The sequence below is a fragment of the Mauremys reevesii genome, linkage group 7 (assembly GCF_016161935.1).
Source record: "Mauremys reevesii isolate NIE-2019 linkage group 7, ASM1616193v1, whole genome shotgun sequence".
Classification (NCBI taxonomy): domain Eukaryota; kingdom Metazoa; phylum Chordata; order Testudines; family Geoemydidae; genus Mauremys; species Mauremys reevesii.
Genome location: NC_052629.1, coordinates 21,369,668 through 21,390,960, shown reverse-complemented (window position 1 = coordinate 21,390,960; position 21,293 = coordinate 21,369,668). Strand labels below are relative to the sequence as shown.

At 40.7% G+C, this 21,293-nt stretch overlaps 1 protein-coding gene across 4 annotated transcripts in view; it reads right to left on the bottom strand.

Moving 5' to 3' along the window:
- The window catches only part of EDRF1 (erythroid differentiation regulatory factor 1), a 47,336-nt gene extending 27,827 nt beyond the window's left edge, over positions 1 to 19,509 (bottom strand). The window contains exons 1-13 of one of the 4 annotated variants that reach the window (XM_039480974.1): positions 19,388 to 19,480; positions 19,276 to 19,317; positions 15,841 to 16,049; positions 14,164 to 14,230; positions 10,590 to 10,715; positions 9,911 to 10,035; positions 9,307 to 9,466; positions 7,307 to 7,408; positions 6,880 to 7,001; positions 5,535 to 5,646; positions 3,501 to 3,648; positions 3,306 to 3,414; positions 2,820 to 2,931 (exon numbers count right to left, since the gene is read on the bottom strand). In XM_039480974.1, the coding sequence (XP_039336908.1) occupies positions 2,820 to 2,931; positions 3,306 to 3,414; positions 3,501 to 3,648; positions 5,535 to 5,646; positions 6,880 to 7,001; positions 7,307 to 7,408; positions 9,307 to 9,466; positions 9,911 to 10,035; positions 10,590 to 10,715; positions 14,164 to 14,223 (1,176 nt within the window). In that variant the 5' untranslated portion in view covers positions 14,224 to 14,230; positions 15,841 to 16,049; positions 19,276 to 19,317; positions 19,388 to 19,480. Of the gene's footprint in view, positions 1 to 2,819; positions 2,932 to 3,305; positions 3,415 to 3,500; positions 3,649 to 5,534; positions 5,647 to 6,879; positions 7,002 to 7,306; positions 7,409 to 9,306; positions 9,467 to 9,910; positions 10,036 to 10,589; positions 10,716 to 14,163; positions 14,231 to 15,840; positions 16,050 to 19,275 lie in introns of all 4 variants that reach the window. The other 3 variants (XM_039480972.1, XM_039480971.1, XM_039480973.1) reach the window with 3 other exon arrangements.
- Between the last annotated feature and the right edge of the window lie 1,784 nt (positions 19,510 to 21,293).

Below are 21,293 nucleotides of genomic sequence, written 5' to 3'. Positions count from 1 at the left end.
GGGTCCCTTTTATGGCACCTTTTTATCAGATCAAACAAATTACTTGTCTTCACTTTCAGGGCCCTTCATGATCTATCCCCACCCAACCTATCTCACATTCAGTATTGAAAGGTCAACTCTCACCTCCAGTTGGGCCCATTCCTCACCTGTTAATATTTCAAACTGGCACTTTCATTCTTTCTGTTACACTGCCCTCAAGCTTGGAAGATGCTCCCCATGAACTCATTATCCTCCTTCAAAACCCTCCTTACCTGTGTGGCCTAGATTGCTAGTGTGCTGAGAACACAGTCTATTATATTTACTACCTACTATCTCATTGTTCCCTTGTACTCCATCTGTCTCTATCCATCTGTTGTCTCTTATCTTGTACGTAGATTTTAAGCTCTTTGGGGCAGGGACTGGCTTCTTGTTCTGTGTTTTTTGCAGTGCCTAACAGGTTCATGACAGGGATTCTTTGTACAATACTACAAATAAATAATAGGAGACAAATGTAGTATTTTCTCTTATATAACCTTCTGTTTGTTTTTTAAAAAAAAAAAAAGTTTTTCTGAACCTAGCCACACTTTAATAAAATTCCACACACAGTATATCCAGATTTTCTCAGTCATGTAAAATAAGTCCATGATTATGGTGAGGAAAACCTCTGGATATATCAATGAACTTTTTGGCTAATCGTCTGGCTTTATAAAAGTTTGATTCACATATTGGTATAAGTCAGCTGCAAACCACTGTGGTGGATGATAGCATAAAACCCTAGGAGAGACAGACAAGTTATTTTTGAGGTAATGTATGTATGTACTGTTAGTTATCTCAATTTAATTTTTTTTTTTCATTTAAAGCCAGTGAGTGTTCATGCAAAAAGCTTATATTAGCCCCCATGGTTTATTATATTTTGGACTTTAGTTGTATTTAGATTGCTCAGCAGTCTAAACACCTCATTTGGAGGAAGGCTGTAAAAACGTCATTAACAACACTGCTATGAAGTCTCTTGTGAAAACAGTTTGAAAGTCTCACCTACTATATCTACTTTTTTTGCTCTCCTCCTACCTCCGCCATATTTAATGGACATCTTTGAAAACTGAAGCCCTCTATGTATCTACGAAACAGGTACTTCAGGAAATAGTAGTAGCTGTTTGGAGGTCCTAATGCATAAATAAGAGCAACTAGTGTGATGAGAACCAGGAGGTGGAGGAGGTCACCACCTAGGTGAAAGGAGGAGCAACAATGAATTTGGAACTAGAAGTCACTCCCTTCCCCTCTGCAAGATTAGGTAAAGAATGGAAGACAGTTCGGGATTCCTTCCCCTACAACACTATGTCTAATACCAAAATACAGATGTAATGAAGTAGATAGTGAACACTAACATCATGGCCTTTACCATGGTGATAGATACACCATTTTAAAAATGATCCATGAGCTATAATATAAAAATAATCTTAAAATATAATGTCACTTCACAACTCTGATCCATAGAATCCTACTGATAATTTAACTCCTTATGTTCTAAGCTATACACTGAGTCCAGATGACAACCACCATTTGGTTGTTTCATGATCTGCCTTTCACATATACAGAGTCAGTTTTCATTTGACAACAGTAACAGTCTGAATAAAATGTTTTAAATCTAGGCTAGGAAACTGCCAATATTAAGTGAAATTTTAGAGTAAATATATGAGCTTCAGTGTTAGCTATCTTTCTAGATAATTTTTCTTTGCAAAGTTTATGATGTTTACTTTAAAATATTGTATTGTGGTCTGCACAATAATACATTTTACTGTGTGCACAGCTGCTTCAGAGACATCATGGTCCATTCTGCAATTCTACATCTGAGCCCAAAAGCCTCTTTAGATTATCACAATCTAATACATCATTCCCATAGGGAACAGACTCACAGAGGATGCTGAAAGAGACACACAGATCTCATTATCCTCTGCTGCCAGAAGGGAAGCAAGCTCAGGTTTGTCAGCAGGAATACTCAGGGCCAGATTTAGAACAACAAGTCCAGACCTGAGCACCTCAAGTGCAACTTCCCTGCATGACTTCCCCAAACCTTGTAGCCAGCTCTTTCTGGGTTAGGATTGATCCTCCCCAATATAACCAGATTCTGGTTTGGCTTAGAGTATGAAACTGCATCTTTATGAAGCAGCATAAGCAGCAGCATAAGCCTTCTGTGTTCTAGCTTTAGACATTTCTATTGCCTTTCCTACTGCTGCTGGATATGTAAGATGCCAATCAATCAGCAACTTGAGAGGCACCACAGACTAGTGTTTAGGAGTCAGGACATTTGGGTTCTATTCCTGGCCCTGCCACGCAAGTCTGTATCTCCCTCCTACCTTCTGGCTGTCTTGTCTATTTAGATTAGATGCTCTTCAGGGCAGAGACTGATTTCTTAATATGTGTTTGTACAGTGTTAAGCATGAAAAAAGAGCCTTGATCTTGATTACAGAACTTTCCCTCAAAGAAAATTTAATGTGAAGTTTTAATTTAATCATACGGAGGGATTTTAGACCCATACTGGTGATTATATCTTCAAAATAAGAAAAGTGAGGTTCTGCCTTAAAAAAAAAAAAAGGATCATGAAGGCACATTTGAATTGTCACTTTTCAGTCCAGGGAACGTTTATAACCAAGGCCCACTGTCACTGCATAAGAGGATGAGATGAGCTCACTAACACACTGCAATCACATTGTAATTAATATAGCATTTGGTTACCTTATTAGTGCTTTTAGTTGAAGGTAGATCAACATCTGTATTTTCATTATATACAAGCTATACATCTCTCTGCACTAAAAATAAATGTATTAAAATAGAATTCTTACTTGTGGATGTCTGGCTTTATCCAATAACTTAACGCAATTAAGGAGCAATGTTCTAATGGTGCCATAGTGTTTCTTGTTCTGGTTTTTTTTCATCATCATATTGCAGGCAACTCTAAAAGAAAGTTGTACAAAATAGTAGACAGAAATGTCATTGAAATGTCTATTATATATTTTTTTCTTATTAATTTTCTGCACATGTAAGCATTCTACAAATCCATCTTTTTGAGCAAGCTTCTAGAGAAGGACTCAGGTGACAGAGAAATCTGAGGAATGGCAAGACTCTGATTCAGTTAATATCATGATTTGGCTGGCTGATTGTTGTACGTATAAAGGAATGTGGTGATGTTTTGGTTTTATGATTTTTGGATTGCATTTTTTAACTGATGGCCAGAGTACCTAGCGCCCAAGACAGACACTTAATGTCTTAGATTTAAATTAAGTAAATAAATACTGCAACAGAGTTTTGCTTCTGTAAGACACACTTACTTATACAAGAGAATTGCCACTGGCATTGTGAAAGGGTTTTGGTATTTATCTTCCGTTTCTTCACAAAGAGTCGTGAGGTCATAGAGCTTTACTATATCGCTTCCACTTGCTGAAAGAGAAGATTTTTCCATTATCCATCCTGACAATATATAGGTCTCAAACATTACTTATTAACCCAACCAAGGAATTGCTTACCTTTAAATAGCCAGTAAGTATGTCCTTCTTTGGTGCAGTTAGATTTCAGAAAAGATAAGATATTTTGAGCAATATCCTTTATCACTTTGGTAGAAAAATTGGAGTTTTCCAAATTGGGAATATCTTCAGTCTTGATCATTTCATATTTCTGTATAGAATGTATTTTAAACACATCTTGAAAAATCCTCATAATATATACTAAGGTTGGCTATACAAACAGAGAAGCCTTTCATAATCCATTAAACTGAAAACAGGAGTTCCATTATTAATGTTTGCTAATACTGAAAGCCCTCAAAATTATAAACTATGAATTTAGTGCTGCATCCAATTATGTTTGTGTAATTTTACTACTTACATCCTTTGTACTGTAAATTGCTTCGTGTATGATTCTTTTAATAAAATGACTGGTCAGGGCCAAACAAAGTGAAATTCTGTGGTCTGGCATTTAACACATACAGTAATCTCAATAAAATGATGCAGAATGAATGTGGTTATACTGAATATATTGGCTGAGACTATATAATTTACAGTTAATTAACAACTCTGTTGCATCAATATATATTAGTAATTTAAATAAAGTCTGTACTGACTGGATGGCAGATCCATACTTTTACTACACACTAGTTTATAACATTTCTGTGTTTTCTTTACAAATTTTAAGACTGCTGTATAATTTAAGATTTTTCAAACCTGCAAAACTAAGTTTACAGTGAGTTTGGAGTTGTACACTTCTTAAAATTTGGAGGTAGTTATAATAGACACCTATAAATATCAACAAATGATCGTTCAAAATGGAAATGCTGACACTTGGCCCTTTCATGTTTTCAGAGCACTTCACACAACAGGCTTCAACCTAGCTGGCTTCTAGATGCTACCACAATATATATCCTAAATACAAAGATTATGTTAAAAGAACATTGTTCCAATTACAAAGTCAAGCACTCAAAAGTTAAAAAAAAAAACAAAACAAAAAAAAATACAACTCCCCCCCCCCCCACCTCCCAAGAGTTACAGTTGCCCAGGCATCCTTAATTCTACCTCCTTGTGCATCCAGCTGTACACTAAATGAGACAGGAGTCCTGTGGAAACAAACTACATATGCAATCATGTAATTAAAGGCACTATCATAATACACAACAATGAGAGAGAATATTAAAGTTTCATCTGTAAATCTGGAATTTCCTAACTTTGAAGTGCTTGACTTTTCAACATAGATAACATTCTTTTAATGTCTGATTTGTAATTTCCTAGGTTTGCGTGTTAGTAAGGAAACAAAGTAAACTAAGGACTGGTCTACACAGGGGAGGAAGGAGGGAGGGGTGTAATTGATCTAAGTTACACAACTTTAGCTACGTGAATAACATAGCTGAAGTCAACGTACTTAGAATTACTTACTGCAGTGTCTTCACTACGGTGAGTCGACTACTGCTACTCCCCCGTCCATTCTGCCTACGCCTCTTGATGAGCTGGAGTACAGGAGTCGACGGGAGAGTGCTCAGGGATCGATTTATCGCGTCTAGACTAGACGTGATAAATCGATCCCCGCTGGATTGATCGCTGCCCGCCAATCCTGCTGGTAGTGAAGACATACCCTAAATGTCCGCTTAATGCATCTTCAGCAGGGCCTGAATTCTGAATACCTTCAGTACTAAGCCACATAGTCCTGTACTTCAAATGGTAGAAGTACGTACATTAGCTGGCAGCAGGAGGCGGCTGTTAATCCATTTTCGGGTGGTGGGGGAAGAAGGGCCTCTTTTTAATTGTTCATCAGTTCAGCCACATCTGAAGAGAATTTCATGGAACTAACAAGAGAGTGATATCTCTAGCCCCAGGACTTTGTTTGCAGTCAGCCTTTAAAATGTGGCAGGGACAAACAATGGAGGTATTACAGTGTCTCAAAAAAAGGTTTATAAGAACTTTTCTAGTGCAATGTTGCTACCAGTTCCCACATACTAACTTCATTGTTATGAATGGATAAGTTGAATTAATCAAAGAATTGGTAAAGTGGACATAATGTAAGACATCAGGACTTACCTGAACAATTCCATTAACATGAAAACACATCACAAGCTCTGGGACGTTACATATTAAGTTGTCCAACCAATAGTCGATTCCTGTTAACACGTTTATTGGCTTGTTGTTATCCCTACAACAAAAATATTTCTGGTATTGCTTGGAGCAAATAACGATTTTTTTTAAGTCATCAGGGTACATCTAATAGAGGTTTTGTTTGTTTTTTTAAAATCACTAGTTACGATAAATGTCTGTTGAGAGCTTAGCTATGTGTGTCAGTATGAGGAGAACAGAGCAACCTTAAAATTGAGGTAAAAAAGCTTTCATTTGTGACAGAGGTTATATTTTAAAGTAGCAAATGGGGGGAGCTATACTAACCACTGTGTTGACACTAGCATCTGTTACTGCTAATGGAATGCATGCACATTACTGCCCTCACCACTTTAAAATTACAGCCCACACTATTACTGAGATCACCCACAATTTTTCCCCTAAAAAAGTGTTTAGAAATCTAAGGGATTAATACAATTAGCTGGAACCAAGCACATTGTAAACTTTCTTACACAGTTCTTCCAAAGCACCTTAGTTCTGGGCTGCATTTACAGTGCCCAGCTATGTGAATCCTGGGTGTCTTTTGAACAAAGATGGCCTAAACTGGCTTCAACTTTTTAAGCTTGCCTCCATCTTCCCCACCCTATAAAAGGTAGACTTATCTTTCCTCCCACCCTTGCTGTGGGACACCAGGCTCCTTCACCTATGTATGGGCAAAAAGAACTCACAGCAAGAATAAAAGAATCAGAGAACAGAGTAACCACAACATCAAGTTGATATTTTCAGCTATTTATGGATGGTAATCAGTAACTATATTTTGCATGGCATCCAACACTTAAGCATTTGAGCATCTCACAAATATTAGTGTATTTATCCTTACAACATCTGTGAAAAGTAGAGAAGCGATACTCCATTCTACAAATTGGGGATTGGAGCAAAGAATAAGGGCTCTGACTTTCAGAAGTGTTGAACACCTACAACTCCAACAAAGGCAATGGGTTGCAGATAGTTGGCACCTCCAAAAATCAGGCCCTAAGTGTTTTGCTGAAAGTTACACAAGAAATCTGAGGAAGAGCCAAAAAGAGAACCAAGACATCCTGAGTCCCAATTCAGTGCCTTAGTCACAGAAACACCCTTCTAATACCTTATAAAATAATTACCATTTTAATACTAGAGTATAAAATTAATCTTTAAATGCAGATTAAGAAATACATTATCCTACAAAATTATATACACACACACACACAACAGAATATGAAACTGAAGCAACAAATGAGTTGTTTGGGATGCACATCTCATTAGTTTAAGAATTCACCTGAGACGCAAGCTCACAGCAGGGTATCTTCCACCTCCAAATATAGGCATATTTGATCCTACTAACATGTGAATATCTTCAAAGGTCCACAAGATGTTCCGAACAAAGTCATTTTTAAGTCCCTTTGTTTAAAAAAGAAAGGGTCTGTAAATAATCCACTCTGTTAATTTTTTCTCCATCACAATCCGCAGAATTACTATGAGAAAGCAAGATGCAAAAAAGGCAAATAAAGGACAGCACATAAAGACTATGCTATGTGTTCACAGTAACTTAAAAAAGACCAAGATCACAGATGACAAGAGCTATTTCTACAAAAGGATTTAATTTTTCTCCCCTCACCACCAACCCGAATCCAATTTAGGCCAAATTTAAAACGATTTGTTAAACTGGGGATTGTGTTTCCACTCAGATTCCACATAAAGCATACCTGACTGTTTTCCCCGTCATTGAACAAAGTACTCAGGTTTTGTTCTTTGGGGGCTGAGGCCACATGCCCCACTACATATGAGGGTTCAAGAGGCACACTTCCCTGTGAAAAGCACAAGGACATAAGGAGTGATTCTGTTGCTGAGGTCAAGTCAGGCCATTTTCAAAGTGTATATATATCCTGAACATTAGAAGCATAAACAGTGAAAACCTTAATTCCAATCTTATTTTGTTTAATGTGTACAACTTTCTTCACCCAGTGGCTTACTTCAGTTCTTTCTTACTGTAGCTACTGTATTGGAATTCTAGTACAATTTGTTCAAAGTAAGTCTTCATTGTGACAACTTTACCAATGCAATCTCTATGTGGTGATCTAGAGCAGAGAATGTTCATAATTCTTTATCAACCATCTGAGTCATCTAATGTCCCTATTAGTGGTAGTGTCTTCACAAAGGTGGGTGATCATTACCATCTGAATGTAAATAGAATGCTGGAGTATTTTAAATGTATTAAACTTACATTAATTATGAGGCTACTCTACATGCACAACAAATACTACTTTTCATAATGTATTTAAACATCCATTGCATAGACTGAACTCTTAAAATATTGTACAAAGTCCTTTAACTTCAGAGAACCTTAATATTCAACTCTACTGTCTGATAAGATAAAGAAAGAAAAACCTGGCTCCTATGTTTGACTTGTGGCTGAAAACATGTACATCTCTTTTTGGCCCCTTTATGAGCATTTATACTGAGGTCTGGAGCAATACTAACCAATCAAAATGCACACACAATTTCTTGTATTATATTGTATGAGTTCAGTAGAACCTATTCTACTCGGGGTAGTCAATACCATATGATCTCTGCTTATTTTGATATATAATCACAAAATAGATATTTGCATATGCTGCTTGAATGGCTTAGAGATTAACATCTTTCTGGATGCCTAACTTTCTCTCGTCTTCATTAGTGTAAAGTCTACTACACTTAATAAATTCATGGCCATAATGCAGAAAATTCCCTGTACGTTCGATAAATACATTCTGAATGACTGATTTTAAAAACTACCTGTCTACATACACTCTTTTGGTGAGCATCAAGATTTCCTGTTCTTTAACATAAATACAGTTTGACCAAGATTTTGCTTCAGTAAGTCTGGATGTTGCTTTGACATCAATAAATATTGGAATAATATTAACATGCACTGTGAGAAGACAAAGAATTCTGAAATTCTTGAGATTCCAGGTTCATCCACTTCAGCCCATGTCAATGCTACAAAAAGATGATCACCACGCCTTAGCACATCCTCACAGTACCAGAAAAAAGGCTAAAATAGAAGCTCAGTGGAAAGAATACAGGAAACAGAATAAGGAAAGAGCCATCTTTTTTCAGTACAACTGCTGAAGAAACAACAAATTGTCAAAATGCAGTTCCTTTAAGATTGTCATTGACTAAAGCCAACAAAGAGCAAAAATGCACAAATATGATTTTTCACACTAACTCAGTACTGCAACACAATGTATGAAAAAAAAAATCACTTTTTTCAGACTCTCCCATACTTCTGTTTTCTAGGAGCAGGCAGGACATTCAAGTTAAAAATACAGACATATAAATGTATTCCAGTTTTTTATTATCAAGTATACTAAAATGGAGCCACAAATGGAGGGCAACTGTTCATTCTGGAATGAAAACCCAACATTAGAATTATATATAGAAAACACATTAATCCTATTTAAGGAAAATCAACTATAGGCAAAACTTAGTTTTTGATGTCTATCTGTATACAGCTCAAAGCATTAGGTATCATATAATACTGCTCAAGGAAGTCAAAAATGGTGCTTTTAGAGTCTAGCTGAGCAAGGCTACTTCTATAGGTTAGATTCTGCTTCTTTGGATAAAAGGAGGACTCTTTACTACTACAGTTTTATAGCTTATGTTAGGCACCAAATACCTCTTTCCTATAAAAATTAAGGTCTATTAAGATTTAATCCATACTAACCTGATTAGAAGAACCTGGATCTTCAGATACTGAAGAAGGCATTTCAAAAGGGGCTGGCCAGGAAGCCCTTCCTGCTTCATCACTCTCATCAGGAGCTGGATCTTCATGATGCTGTTCTGCAGTGGAAGGAACTGGCTGAGCAGCTCCATCACCATTAATGCTGACAAAAAGACAAATGCAAAGAGATTATTTAATATCTAACCAATATTTACTGCATTTTATTTTCACAAAAAAGAGACAGACAAATGCTGATTTAGTTATAAAACTACTCAGCAATACCCATCTTGTAAATTCATCGGTTAGAGCAGAAAGACGGGTGTCTAGGATCATATTAAAAATCCTTGAAAATTATGTGTTTTTCCGAGAGAGCAGTACTGCAATGTGTTTTCTGCTAAATCATGCTTAGATACTAAAAATATTTTAAATAAAGAAATTACTTGCATCAGTGTTATATTCTTAAAAACTACATCCTTTCTGGATTTTGTTTTAGGATAAAGAGGCAATTTCATATTTTTAAACTTTTATTTCAATATAATGAACAAGAGAAAAGTAAACTGGGTAGAACTCACAAGTTATGCAAATAAAATTAATATAATCAAGCCACCTGTAATATAAAAACTTGGAAAGTATCGCCTTCTGATACCAGTGTTCTTTACTCTTCTTCTTTCTTTGCCACTTCTGATCTATTAGTCTTTGATAGAACTCTTTTAGCCACGTCCAGTCCCCTGTCTAAGCAGCATAAATAAGCATGAAATTAATGTGAAATAACACATGAATAAAAGAATCTAAGTTAAGCATTTAGCAGATACAGTATACCCATCCAACATGAAATGGCACAAAATAAAAGAAAATCTGTTAAAAGATATAAGTTTTCACAACAGTGCCCTGACCTCTGATGTCAGAACTCCGTTACACTTAACATATTTCAGTGAAATCTACTCTTCAAAAAACAGATTATAGTTTCATGCAGTGTTAAAAGACTGAGTAATAGATTTGTAAAACTGTCCAGCAATATCAAAGACATTAAATGAAAAGGTGAGAAGGGATATTTTAAGCATACAATGCCCTCAGTTAAAAAGATGTCTGATCTGCTAGTGCAACGTGTAGTTCTATAGCAACCAGAGAGAATCCACAATAACTAAGTGTTTTGTGAACATCTTTTGGTCTTTGTATATAATTCTCAGCAATTTTGCTACATTTGCTATACCTTTGTGCTGACAACACTGCACTTGAAATACATATATGCCACATGGCCAAAGACTTTAACAAAACAAATGGTTAACCTGAGATGATCTCATGAAGAGCTCCTGAATATCTAGCTCATCCAGTAAAAGGGTTCGTCCAACACGGTGTACTGCCATGCTCACATGTGACTTGCTGTACGGTATCTTCAGAAGTTTTTTAATGTTCTTGCAAAAAAGACAAAACAGAAAAGTTATAATTCAATGTAATTGTGGGGAATATAAGAGAAGATTAGTAATTAGAGTGTTTAGCAAACAAACAAAACAAAGAACCATCTATCGTGAGTGGGAAAAAATAGTAATTTTTTTTTTTTTTAAAAGAAGGACAAGTCTTTTTTTTTTTTGTTTTTTTTTAAAATACCTTCCTTCAGCCATCTAACACTCCTGAACCAAGTATGCCTCAACTAGGTTTTCAGAAAGCCTTCTTTCTTATCTGACAGGTAACAAAAGGCACCATTTCTGAAGGTAAAAAGACCATCTTGTAACTCCGCCTCCATTTTCCACCTTCTGTGTTTCTCCCTCTGGCTTTCCTCCCCTTCCTCTTGCTCCTCTGGCCAAGCCTTGCCGCTTTTGATTTTAGCTGTAGCTCTAATAGTCCCCTATGAGGAAGTAACCCATTGTGGCAGCATGGTGTATCAATAAGGCTACATTTTAGTCATGGGTATTTTTAGTCAAAGTCGTGGACAGGGCAAGGGCAGTAAACAAAAATTCAGGCCCATGACCTGTTCATGACTTTGACTATACACTCTGGACTAAATTTTGGGGAGGAGGGGGGATGGCCCAGGGGTGCCGTGGGTGCTCGGGGGGCCCCAGGCAGAGGCATGGCTAGGCAGCTCTGCGCACTGCCTCCACCCTGAGTGCCCACTCCGCAGCTCCCATTGGCCAGAAACCATGGCCAATGGGAGCCGTGGGGGCAGTGCTTGCAGGCAGGAGGCAGCATGCAGAGCCACTGGCCACGCCTCCACCTAGGAGCCGAGGGATGTCGCTGCTTCTGGGGAGCCCCCCCGCGATGTAAGCGCCACCCAGAGCCCTCACCCCCTCCCACACCCAAACTCCTATTGCTGATGCCAGGGGCCCGAAACTGCCCTAGCAGCAGCCGGCGCAGCCGGCCCAGGAGCTGCTCAGGCGGCCTCTGGGCCAGCAACTAAGACTGCAGCAGCCGGTGTGATCAAGCACTAAAGATCAGGATTGCTTGCCTATAAAGTTAAATCACTGCCAGAAAATCTCTCTTCAAACTAGTACAGTCAGTCAGAGTGGATCATTAAGCAACTGGATTCTAATTTACACTGCAAGTGGAAGTTGTCACTGCTTGCCAATTAAATTGTAATAGCAAATGTATGTGCTCATCATTAGTTTAAGCAGTGCCCATTCCTATAGAAGTAGTATATCTGGGGGGAAAAAAACCAAGCCTTTGATATCAGCTGTCAGCACTCAAGATATTACTACTCAGTATGCTACTAATTCAACTGCAGAGATTCTACTTAATGTGTGTATTACCACAGGGCCCAGGGGTCCTAGTCTTGGATCATGACACCATTGTGTAGGCACTATACAAACAGAACAAAAAAGCACCAAGAAGCTTACAATCTAAGCATAGGACAGGAGACAACCGATGGATACAAACCAACAGACAGAGTAAAAGGAAGAAATAAGACAAAATTGATATCATGATGAGCAGTGGTCTCAGCAATCTAGCCATCATCAAGTGTTTAGCAGGTTTCACAGAAAAGGAAAGTTTTAAGTAGGGTTTTTAAGGATGATGATGATGTATTAGCTACTTGTAAACATCTGCAAAACTATCTCTCAAGCACCTCCTCCATGGTTGGGAGAAAGATGCTTGTTTGAAACTTTAACAAATGGCAGATGATGGCATCATGGGGTGGGGATCAGAGGCTGGAGTCAACATCTCAGGAGTGAATAAGAGATAAAACAGAGGGGATAGGCCATGAAGGACCTTGAAAGCAAAGACAAGCAGCTTATGTCTGATTTGATAGAGAAGCAGGAGCCAGTGAAGGAATGACATGGTCAAAGCATGGATAGAAAAATTACCTTTGCAGCAGCATTCTCAATGGATGAGAGCAAGACTAGAGAGAAGGATGATGAATTAATTGAAATGATTAGAACCTAGACCAGAATTTAATTGTAGATGGATAGGAGAGTCTGTACAGTGCAGATTTTTTCAGTCTGACATCTCTAAGATTTAGATATAGCCTGGATGTCAGGACCTACAAGGAGGCCCAAGTAGAAGCAGACACCCAGTTCAAGAGCCTAAATGACAGGCAGAATGGAGCTGATGTCCACAGTGATTGAAAAATGAGAGTTGGAAGGGGAAGATTAAGAACTCTGTTTTAGCTGCTTTGAACTTGAGCCCATAGCTAGACATCCATGAGGAGATGTCAGAGAGACACACCAAGATTTTTAGATTGGACAGAAGGAGACAGGTCTGGAGTACAGAGGTAGATCTCAGAATTGTCAGCATAGAGATGAGAGTTGAATTTGTTTGAAGGTGAAATTACCCAGAGATAAGGTGTAGAAAGAGAAGAGAACGAGACCAAGGACAGATCCCTGTGCAACCCCCATAGAAAGTTGTTGGGGGGGAGAGGAGTATCCTCCAGAGAACATGCTGAAGAAGTAATGAGAGAAGTAGGAACAGAACCATGAGAGGACAGAATCACAAAAGACAAGATTTCAAAGAGAGGAGCATGGTTGACAATGCTGAAAGTGGCTGACAGGTCAAGAAGGCTGAGGATGTAGTATTGCTTCTGAGCTTTGGCTAAGAAAAAAGTCATCAGTGACTTTAGACACACAAGGTGGTCCAATAAAAGGTATTACTTCACCCACCTTGTCTCTCTAATATCCTGAGACCAACATGGCTACAATTACAATACGCACAACAATTAACGACTTTGGCAAGGACAGTTTCAGTAAGTGGTCACCCAATGAAATTAACAGGCAACAGGTTTCAGACAAACAAAATGAAGTAATTCTTCACATAATGCACAGGTAACCTGTGGAACAAATTGCAAGCAGTTGTTAAGGCCAAAACTATAACTGGATTCAAAAATGAATTAGATAAGTTCATGAAAGATAGTCACTCATGGACCTATTAGCCAAGATGATCAGGGATCCAACCCAATGCTCTGGGTGTCCCTAAACCTCTGATTGCCAGAAACTAGGAGTGGATGACAGGGGATGGATCACTTGACATTGCTCTGTTCTATTCATTCCCTTTGAAACATCTAGCATTGGCCACTGTTGGAAGACAGGATACTGGGCTAGATGGACCATTGGTCTGACCTAGTATGGCCATTCTTATGTTGAGTGCAAGAGGGGGAAACCAGATTGGAGAGGATCTAGGCTGGAATTGGAAGAGAGGAACTCCAGACAGCAATTGTACGCTGCAAATAAAAACCTGAAGCTATTTGTATTTTATTCATTCAATTGTCACAACCAACTTCCTTTAAACTGTAAGCAAATGGCCAAAGTGAAATAAGGTTTTCTTAAATAATTTAACTAAATAAAAGATTACTAAATAAAACAAAGTCACTGTAGCATAAGCCATAATCAAAATACAATTACAAAACTGAAGAATTATTGAACTATAAACTGCACATACCTCAGAATCGGACACAACATCCACATCATTTCCAACTGAGTCAATGAAGTCATATGCCATGCCAAAGCTATTTAAAAAAAATTAGAAGTTTAAACCATTGCATTTTGACATTTAAAACATAACTGCTTGTTCCAAAGTACCTAGTGCTTCTTTAAGAAAACCCATTCTTTCATATATTAAAAAAAAACAAAGAGAATCTACAGAGCCATTACAAAGTACAATAGGATCTGAGCTTTAAATGCCACAAAATCATTTTGAAGTTACAAGTTGTTTCTTTGAAGCCATCTTTAAATTGTTCTTGAAATCCAGTTTTCAGTCATTACAAAACACAATGTTTTAGAGAGATAAGGGCAACTACACAAGATGCTTTATTTGTTTTGTAACGGAAAGGAGGCGAGTTGCAATAAAGGTATTAGCATATCATGAAAAGTGGTTATTTGCCAGAAGGGAATAAACATTCATTTTCCAAAAGTTTGTGTTCTTTTAAGTGATTAAATCTGGAGGAGCTAAGCCCTGTTTAAGAGGCTTAGCTCTTAAGATAATGTTGACTATTTTATAATTTTTAAAACTTAAATAAGTTTTATGGAAAATGACTCAGTAACAGAACAGCTTAATTTTAATAAACACAACATCCTTACTGTTTGTCTGCTTTATTTAAAACCTGTATCTCTCCAAGTTGCATGTAATTCAAAGAAGAGTTTCCTATGTAGACCACTTTTTCAAATTAAGCTAGATGGCGTATTCATCTCAATGTGACCAGATACATTCACACAGCCCTGAACTGGTGCTTTAACTACTAGAATTTGGTGTTTCCCTTGGAAGTTTGTGCATTTCCATCTGTGAACAATTCCAAAATAAAACAGGTAAAGAAAGTAAAGATAGGAATTCACTAGTCTACCTAATCAAAACATATGTATTAATTCTGCCCATTGTTTAATGTTTTTTAAAGATTAGAGGTAAAATTCCCTGCTGCACAAAGGGTCCACAAGAGTTATGCGCCACTTGAGCCCTAATTTGGCAATTTAATAGGTGTGAGCCCTGTGTGATTTTCATCCTACATGCCTATCTGCTTTGAGTGACTTGCACGCGTTCAGCAGATCATCCCAGACTTGACACTGGCTGTGATACAAGAGACATTTTTTTCATTGCTGAACTTTCCTTGTCCAATTTCCAAAATATCAAACCACCATGTTTTCCTAATTATTTTTCTTAGGTATTTGCCACCTCTTTTTACTTTTAAAACATACATTTATTGTAGGCATGGCAACAAAATGTCCATAAATGTGTCAATTCCTATTGCTGAATTTCCAAGCTGTCAGCCAATTCCTGACCAACGGTCAGGAGGCTACAAATTTGTTTCAGAATATTATTCTTTTTCCTTATGTGATCAAAGAGCAGAATTCCTATTACTACTCAGTCAATCTAGCCTGACCAACTGATACCATCCAACTGCATGTCTGTAGTCAACATGAAGTGAGTTTGATTGTCTCAGTCCAGTTGCCAGTATACACATCGCAAAATCTACCATCATAACTGGAATTCTTAATCACCTCCTAAGCAAGAGGGATTAGAGCATATTGGGTGAGGGAAGGCAAAGGAGAGTGCAAAGACAGAGAAAGAAGGAGAAACAGAAGGGATAATAGAGAATAGGACAATTTGTAGTGATGTCAGTGTTACCTTGAAAATAGTTTGCTCTTCTTGCTGTTGCCAAGAATGGTTGTTCCTGCTGGTCCCAGTTTGGCACTTTCACGTAACCAATTGGCAGGTGGAAGTTTCAAATCAGTCTTCTCTTGAAGACGGGCAAATGCTGCTTGTGGTGGGGCAGATGAGTATTTCACCACAGCACTGCTTTTTACTTCGTTACCTCCAAGAAATAACACTGATCCCTAGTTTGCAGAACAGAAATTAGAGTCCTTCATTCATAAATTAGTTTCTTAAAAAGTTACTAGACTTTACTTGATGTCAGTTCAATTCCATTAACTGACTATGCTAGAAATACAATTAACATCAGGCCATTTTCTACCCAACTTAATTAAGGCCTAATCCTGTAAAGATTTACACATTTAACTTCACACATTGTGATGAGTTCCACTGACTCCAGTAGTATTCTTAAGCATATGCTTAACTGTATGTACTGGGAGAAATGCTACTGAAGTCAGTAGACCTTACCAGAGTGTAAAATGAAGTAAATGCTTTATAAATCTTTGTATGATTTAAATTAAGAAAACACACTGCAGAATACTGATCTCATTTAGTGAAAAGCATTATGTGCTGACATAAATAAGGGTTTATAATTACATTTAACTACTGTACCTCAGTCCTAGTGTAAATATACTATTACTAACACAATTGAAGACAGTGTATTACAAGTCAAACAACCTTAATTAAGTACATGTGCAGCTATGTGCTCTGCTTATATTAGTGTCTTTCATTGTCATATATGTATGTCATATATTAGTGCCTCCCAAGGTGTTTTATACCTATATGCACAATATGCATCATTCCCACAAGATTAGTAGTAACCAACCTGTATCAGCATATCGCATAACATCTGAACATCAGAATAAGAAAAAACAAACAGTAACATAAATGTATTTTAAGTATTACCACATAGAAAGCTGAAACAAGCCCTCCTTCTGGTGTTCAGCTGTTTTGCAATGTGCCAGTTGCTTATTCTCTACCCCAGAGGTTACTTCTTTGTAGCAGTAATGTGCATGTTTTGTGTAGGAAAGGTCCTGATTCTGCAAATGAATCTGAGTGAACAGACCCTTAAGTCCAAGCAGACCCCCAAAAGACCTGAACTGGGGCCTGTCCCTGTAGGTCTCTTTACTAGAGCTTCTAGTTTGCCAATGCTGCATACAATAGGTGTAAAGTCTAAATATGCAACAGTCATGCATAGCAAAAGTAACCAGTAATCTCTTATGTGACAACAAAGATGAAACTGCCCTGAGGCAATCGTCTAAAAGAATTTTCATCTCGTCTACACTGGGATTTCTGACACTAGTGTAGCTGCACCAGGCAAACCCCTACTCTAGATAGTTTACACTGGTACAGTTTACTTTAATTTGAAACTGAAGCAAACTTCCCCAGATCAGATCTACTCTAAGGATCTGCACTAATTAAGCTATACTAGCAGCTGAAATCCTAATTTAACAAGGCTATTTTTATTGGTCTTGTACAGAACCAAATACTCTCGGTGCATAGTAAATAAATAATAAAAACTGATTATCTTGTAGAGCCACACATTTGTAATATTCCTTTTTATAAGAAAGGTTAGCAACCCTGAGTTTAGTGAGACCAGAGGGACCCCTATATTTCATTTCTAATTACTATTTTCAGAGGGCTTGGCTTTGCAACCCAATGGGGCACACAAGCATAGATACCAACAGTTACAGTATGGCTAAATGCAACAAAGATTCAATAGCTATGCCTCAAACCCCAGTTTCGGCTGTTGCATTAAAATACCAAAGAAATATTAAGGAGAGTAGGATTTTTTTTTTTTTTTTGGCGGGGGAGGAAGTGGGGAAGTCAGAGCAAGGAGAATGAAGGCAGGCAAGAAGGGGAAATGGTTTGAAGAGAAAAGAGAGAATTTAAGGCTATGCTGGTTTCTTTATTGAAAAAGATCCCAACAGTGGCTCTGGAGAGCTCTTCTTTCCCCTGAAGCTCAGGCACCACAGCACTACACAGAGTAATTTGGCATACTAGGAAGTTTGCATTGTGGTAGCAGTTCATCATTATCCTCACAGGGTATGTCAGTTTACTACATGTTTGCTGTGTTGTTTTAGCTGTGTTGGTCCAAGGACAGGGGGAGAGTGAGGTAGTATCTTTTATTGGCTCAATGTCTGTTGGTGAAAGAAACAAGCTTTCAAGCTATACAGAGTTCTTCTACAGGTCTGGAAAAGGCACTCAGAGTATCACAGCTAAATACAAGGTGTGACAGGTGTCAAACTGCAGTGTCGGCAGCAATGCACCCCACCTACTAAACTGACTGAATTGTACCTAAGGGGAGTTCTCTAGAAGCCATTCCTACTGTGACAGAAGAGAAACTGAAGCTAGATGTGTGGTGTTATGAGTTACACTGAAAGAGGATGGCTAATGAACCCTCCATAATTGCATACAGAACACTTATTAATAATTGCCAACGTTTAAAAAGGCACCTTTATGTGTTTACCCTGAAATCAGGTCACCTCTGTGAAGCAGAATCCAGTGAAAGAAATTGAACTCAGTAGTGATCATTGCAAGGCGCAATGTTGACAAGATAAACAGATCTCTATTTTATCTAAATTTAGTACTTTTTATCAAAGTACTTTACAAGCACTCCCTCATCCTAGAGAAATATATTCCTAGCAACTCCTCTGGAGTAGGCCCATATTTGTTTCCCCTTCTTCAAGACAGGGAAAGGAAAACGAGTGATTAAGTCTGTTTCCCAAAGTCAGAGAGGGTCTGTGTCTAGAATGAATTTGAGTGTGCCAGGCATCCAGGGCTGTGCTCAGACCATGCTCCTCTTCCCTACTTTACACTTAGGGCTTGTGCACACTACCACTTATGTTGGTATAACTTGTGCCCCGCAGGAGTGTGAATAAGCCTCCTCTCCCCTGACAGCATACAGCGTCTTCACCAATGCATTAGAGTGGCACAGTTGCATCAGTGCAGCTGCACAGCCTTTAGTGTACACTATCCCTAAGTGGCAGCCCACTCCACGTGTCAAAAGAAAACCCAGGGGTGGAGCGAGCCAGTCACTTCACGGCGCACTCCTTGTAACTGTAGGTATGGAGAGTTGAAGGCTGACAGGCACCGAGACAATGGGGAACTGCCACCATGTCAGTGTGCCTGAGTGACAGGTGCCAAGCGGGCCGCATGCTGGCAGACGGCGCGGGTGGCCATGCCCCCGGCTTGCCGGCCCCCCTCCCGCGCACCTCAGGGGGATACCCGGCTACGGACAGAGCCTAGGTGTGAGTCCGCAGGGCAGACGCCCCGGCGTGTGTGTAGACGGGGGAGAGGCGCGGGCACCCCGGCTCTAGGACACCGTGTGAGGGGGTGCGGGAGCGGAGCCCACAAGCGGACCGGGCCCCACCGAAGCGCGAGCTCCCAGCAGGGGAGGCTGCCGCTCACCTGCTTCAGCTCCTCTGGGTCTCCCGTCAGCGGGCCGGGCCCCCCTACGTCGCTTCCCGCGGCGGAGCCCGCCTCGGCACAGGCTCCCCGGGGCGCGGGGGGCCCCGGGCCCTCCATTGGCTCTGGCCTCGCAGTCAGCCCGGCCCCGGCGGGCGCAGGCTGCCGCAAAACCGGAAGGAGCGTGAGACCGCGGCTGCCGCCAGCAGCGCGAGCAGTGGAGGGGAAGGGGAGAACGGAAGTCTCGCGGAGAAGGCTCCTTCTCGCGGGACTTGCCGAGAGCGGTTGGCTACAGGTGCTGCCGCTGCCCTTGTGCACGCTCGCGGCTCGCAGACGTGCTTGGGCACGTGCGTCTCGGGCCGGGCATGTCCGCGCGCCGCTCTTGGGGGCTCCAGACCCCAGCGCGCTAAGCGCGTGCTTGGGGCGGCGTGCCGCGGGAGGGCGGCAGGGGGCTCCGGGGGACCTCCTGCAGACGTGCCTGCGGAGGGTCCGCTGGTCCCGCGGCTCCGGGGCATGTCTGCAGGAGGTCCACCGGAGCCGCGGGACCGGCGACCGCCAGAGCGCCCCCGGCGGCGTGCCCCACTGCTTGGGGATGCGCAATTCCTAGAGCCGCCCCTGGCTCCAGCTAAGGCTCCACAGCCGGGGGCGGATTGTTTCATGGCCGTGCCTGTGACCCTCATACAATTAACAGGCATGAATCTGCTGCATGTTGGGGCACGTGGAACTGGCGCCCATGCAGAGTGCAGCAGCCACCCGAAAAGCTGAGCGAATGTTAGGGCTCCTTAGGAACGGGATAGACAGTAAGAAAATAGCATAAATCCATGGTATGCCCACAGTTTGAGTACTGTGTGGCGTTCTGGTCGTCCCAGCCAGCCAGAGCTAGATTAGAACTGGGGAAAGTACAGAGAAGGGGGCAACACAAACTGGGGTATGGAACAGCTGCTGTATGAGGTGAGTTTAAAAAGACTGGGACTGTTCAGTTTAGAAAAGAGCTGACTAAGGGGGGGATATGATGGCTATAAAATCATGAATGGTATGGAGAAAGTGAAGAGGGGAGTGTTATTTACCCCTTCACATATAAAGAACCAGGTGTTGCCCAATAAAATTAATAGGCAGGAGGTTTAAAACAAACAAAAATAAATACTTCTTGAACTCATTGATGGGGGTGATGTTAAGGCCAAAAGTATAACTGGGTTCAAAAAAGAATTAGATAAGTTAATGGAGGGTAGGTCCATCAATGGCTACTAGCCAGGATGGTTAGAGATACAACCCCATGCTCTGAGTCTTCTTAAACCTCTGGCGGCCAGGGGCAGGGACTGGACAACAAGGGATGGATCATTTGATAATTGCCCTGTTCAGGTCATTCCTTCTGAAATATCTGGCACCGGCTACTAATGGAAGACAGTATATTGGGCTAGATCAGGGATGGGCACACTTTTTGGCCCGAGGGCCACATCTGGAAATAGAAATTGTGTGGTGGGCCATGAATGCTCACAAAATTGGGGTTGGTGTGTGGGAGAGGGTGAGGGATCCAGCTGGGGGTGCGAGCTCTGGGGTGGGGCTGGAAATGAGTTTGATGTGTAGGAAGGTGCTCCGGGCTGGGGCTTGGAGGGCGGGAGGGGATCAGGGGGTTGGGGCACAGGGGGAAGCTAGGGGGTGCAGACTCTGGGCAGCACTTACCTCATGCAGCTCCCAGGAGCAGCAGCATGTCCCTTCTCCAGCTCGTACGTGGGGGTGCAGCCAGGCAATTCTGCATATCCCTGTCCACAGGCATCGTCCCTGCAGCTCCCATTGGCCAATGGGCGCTGCGGGGGTGGCATTTGGGGTGGGGGCAGTGTGCGAAGCAGAGACCCCTGGCTGCCCCTATGCGTAGGAGCCAGAGAGAGGCCATGCCACTGCTTCTGGGAGCCGCGTGGAGCCTGGCAAGCCTCAGACCCCACTCCCCAGCGGTAGCTCAAGGGCCAGATTAAAATAGCTGGCGGGCCGGATGCGGCCCACGGGCCGTAGTTTGTCCACCCCTG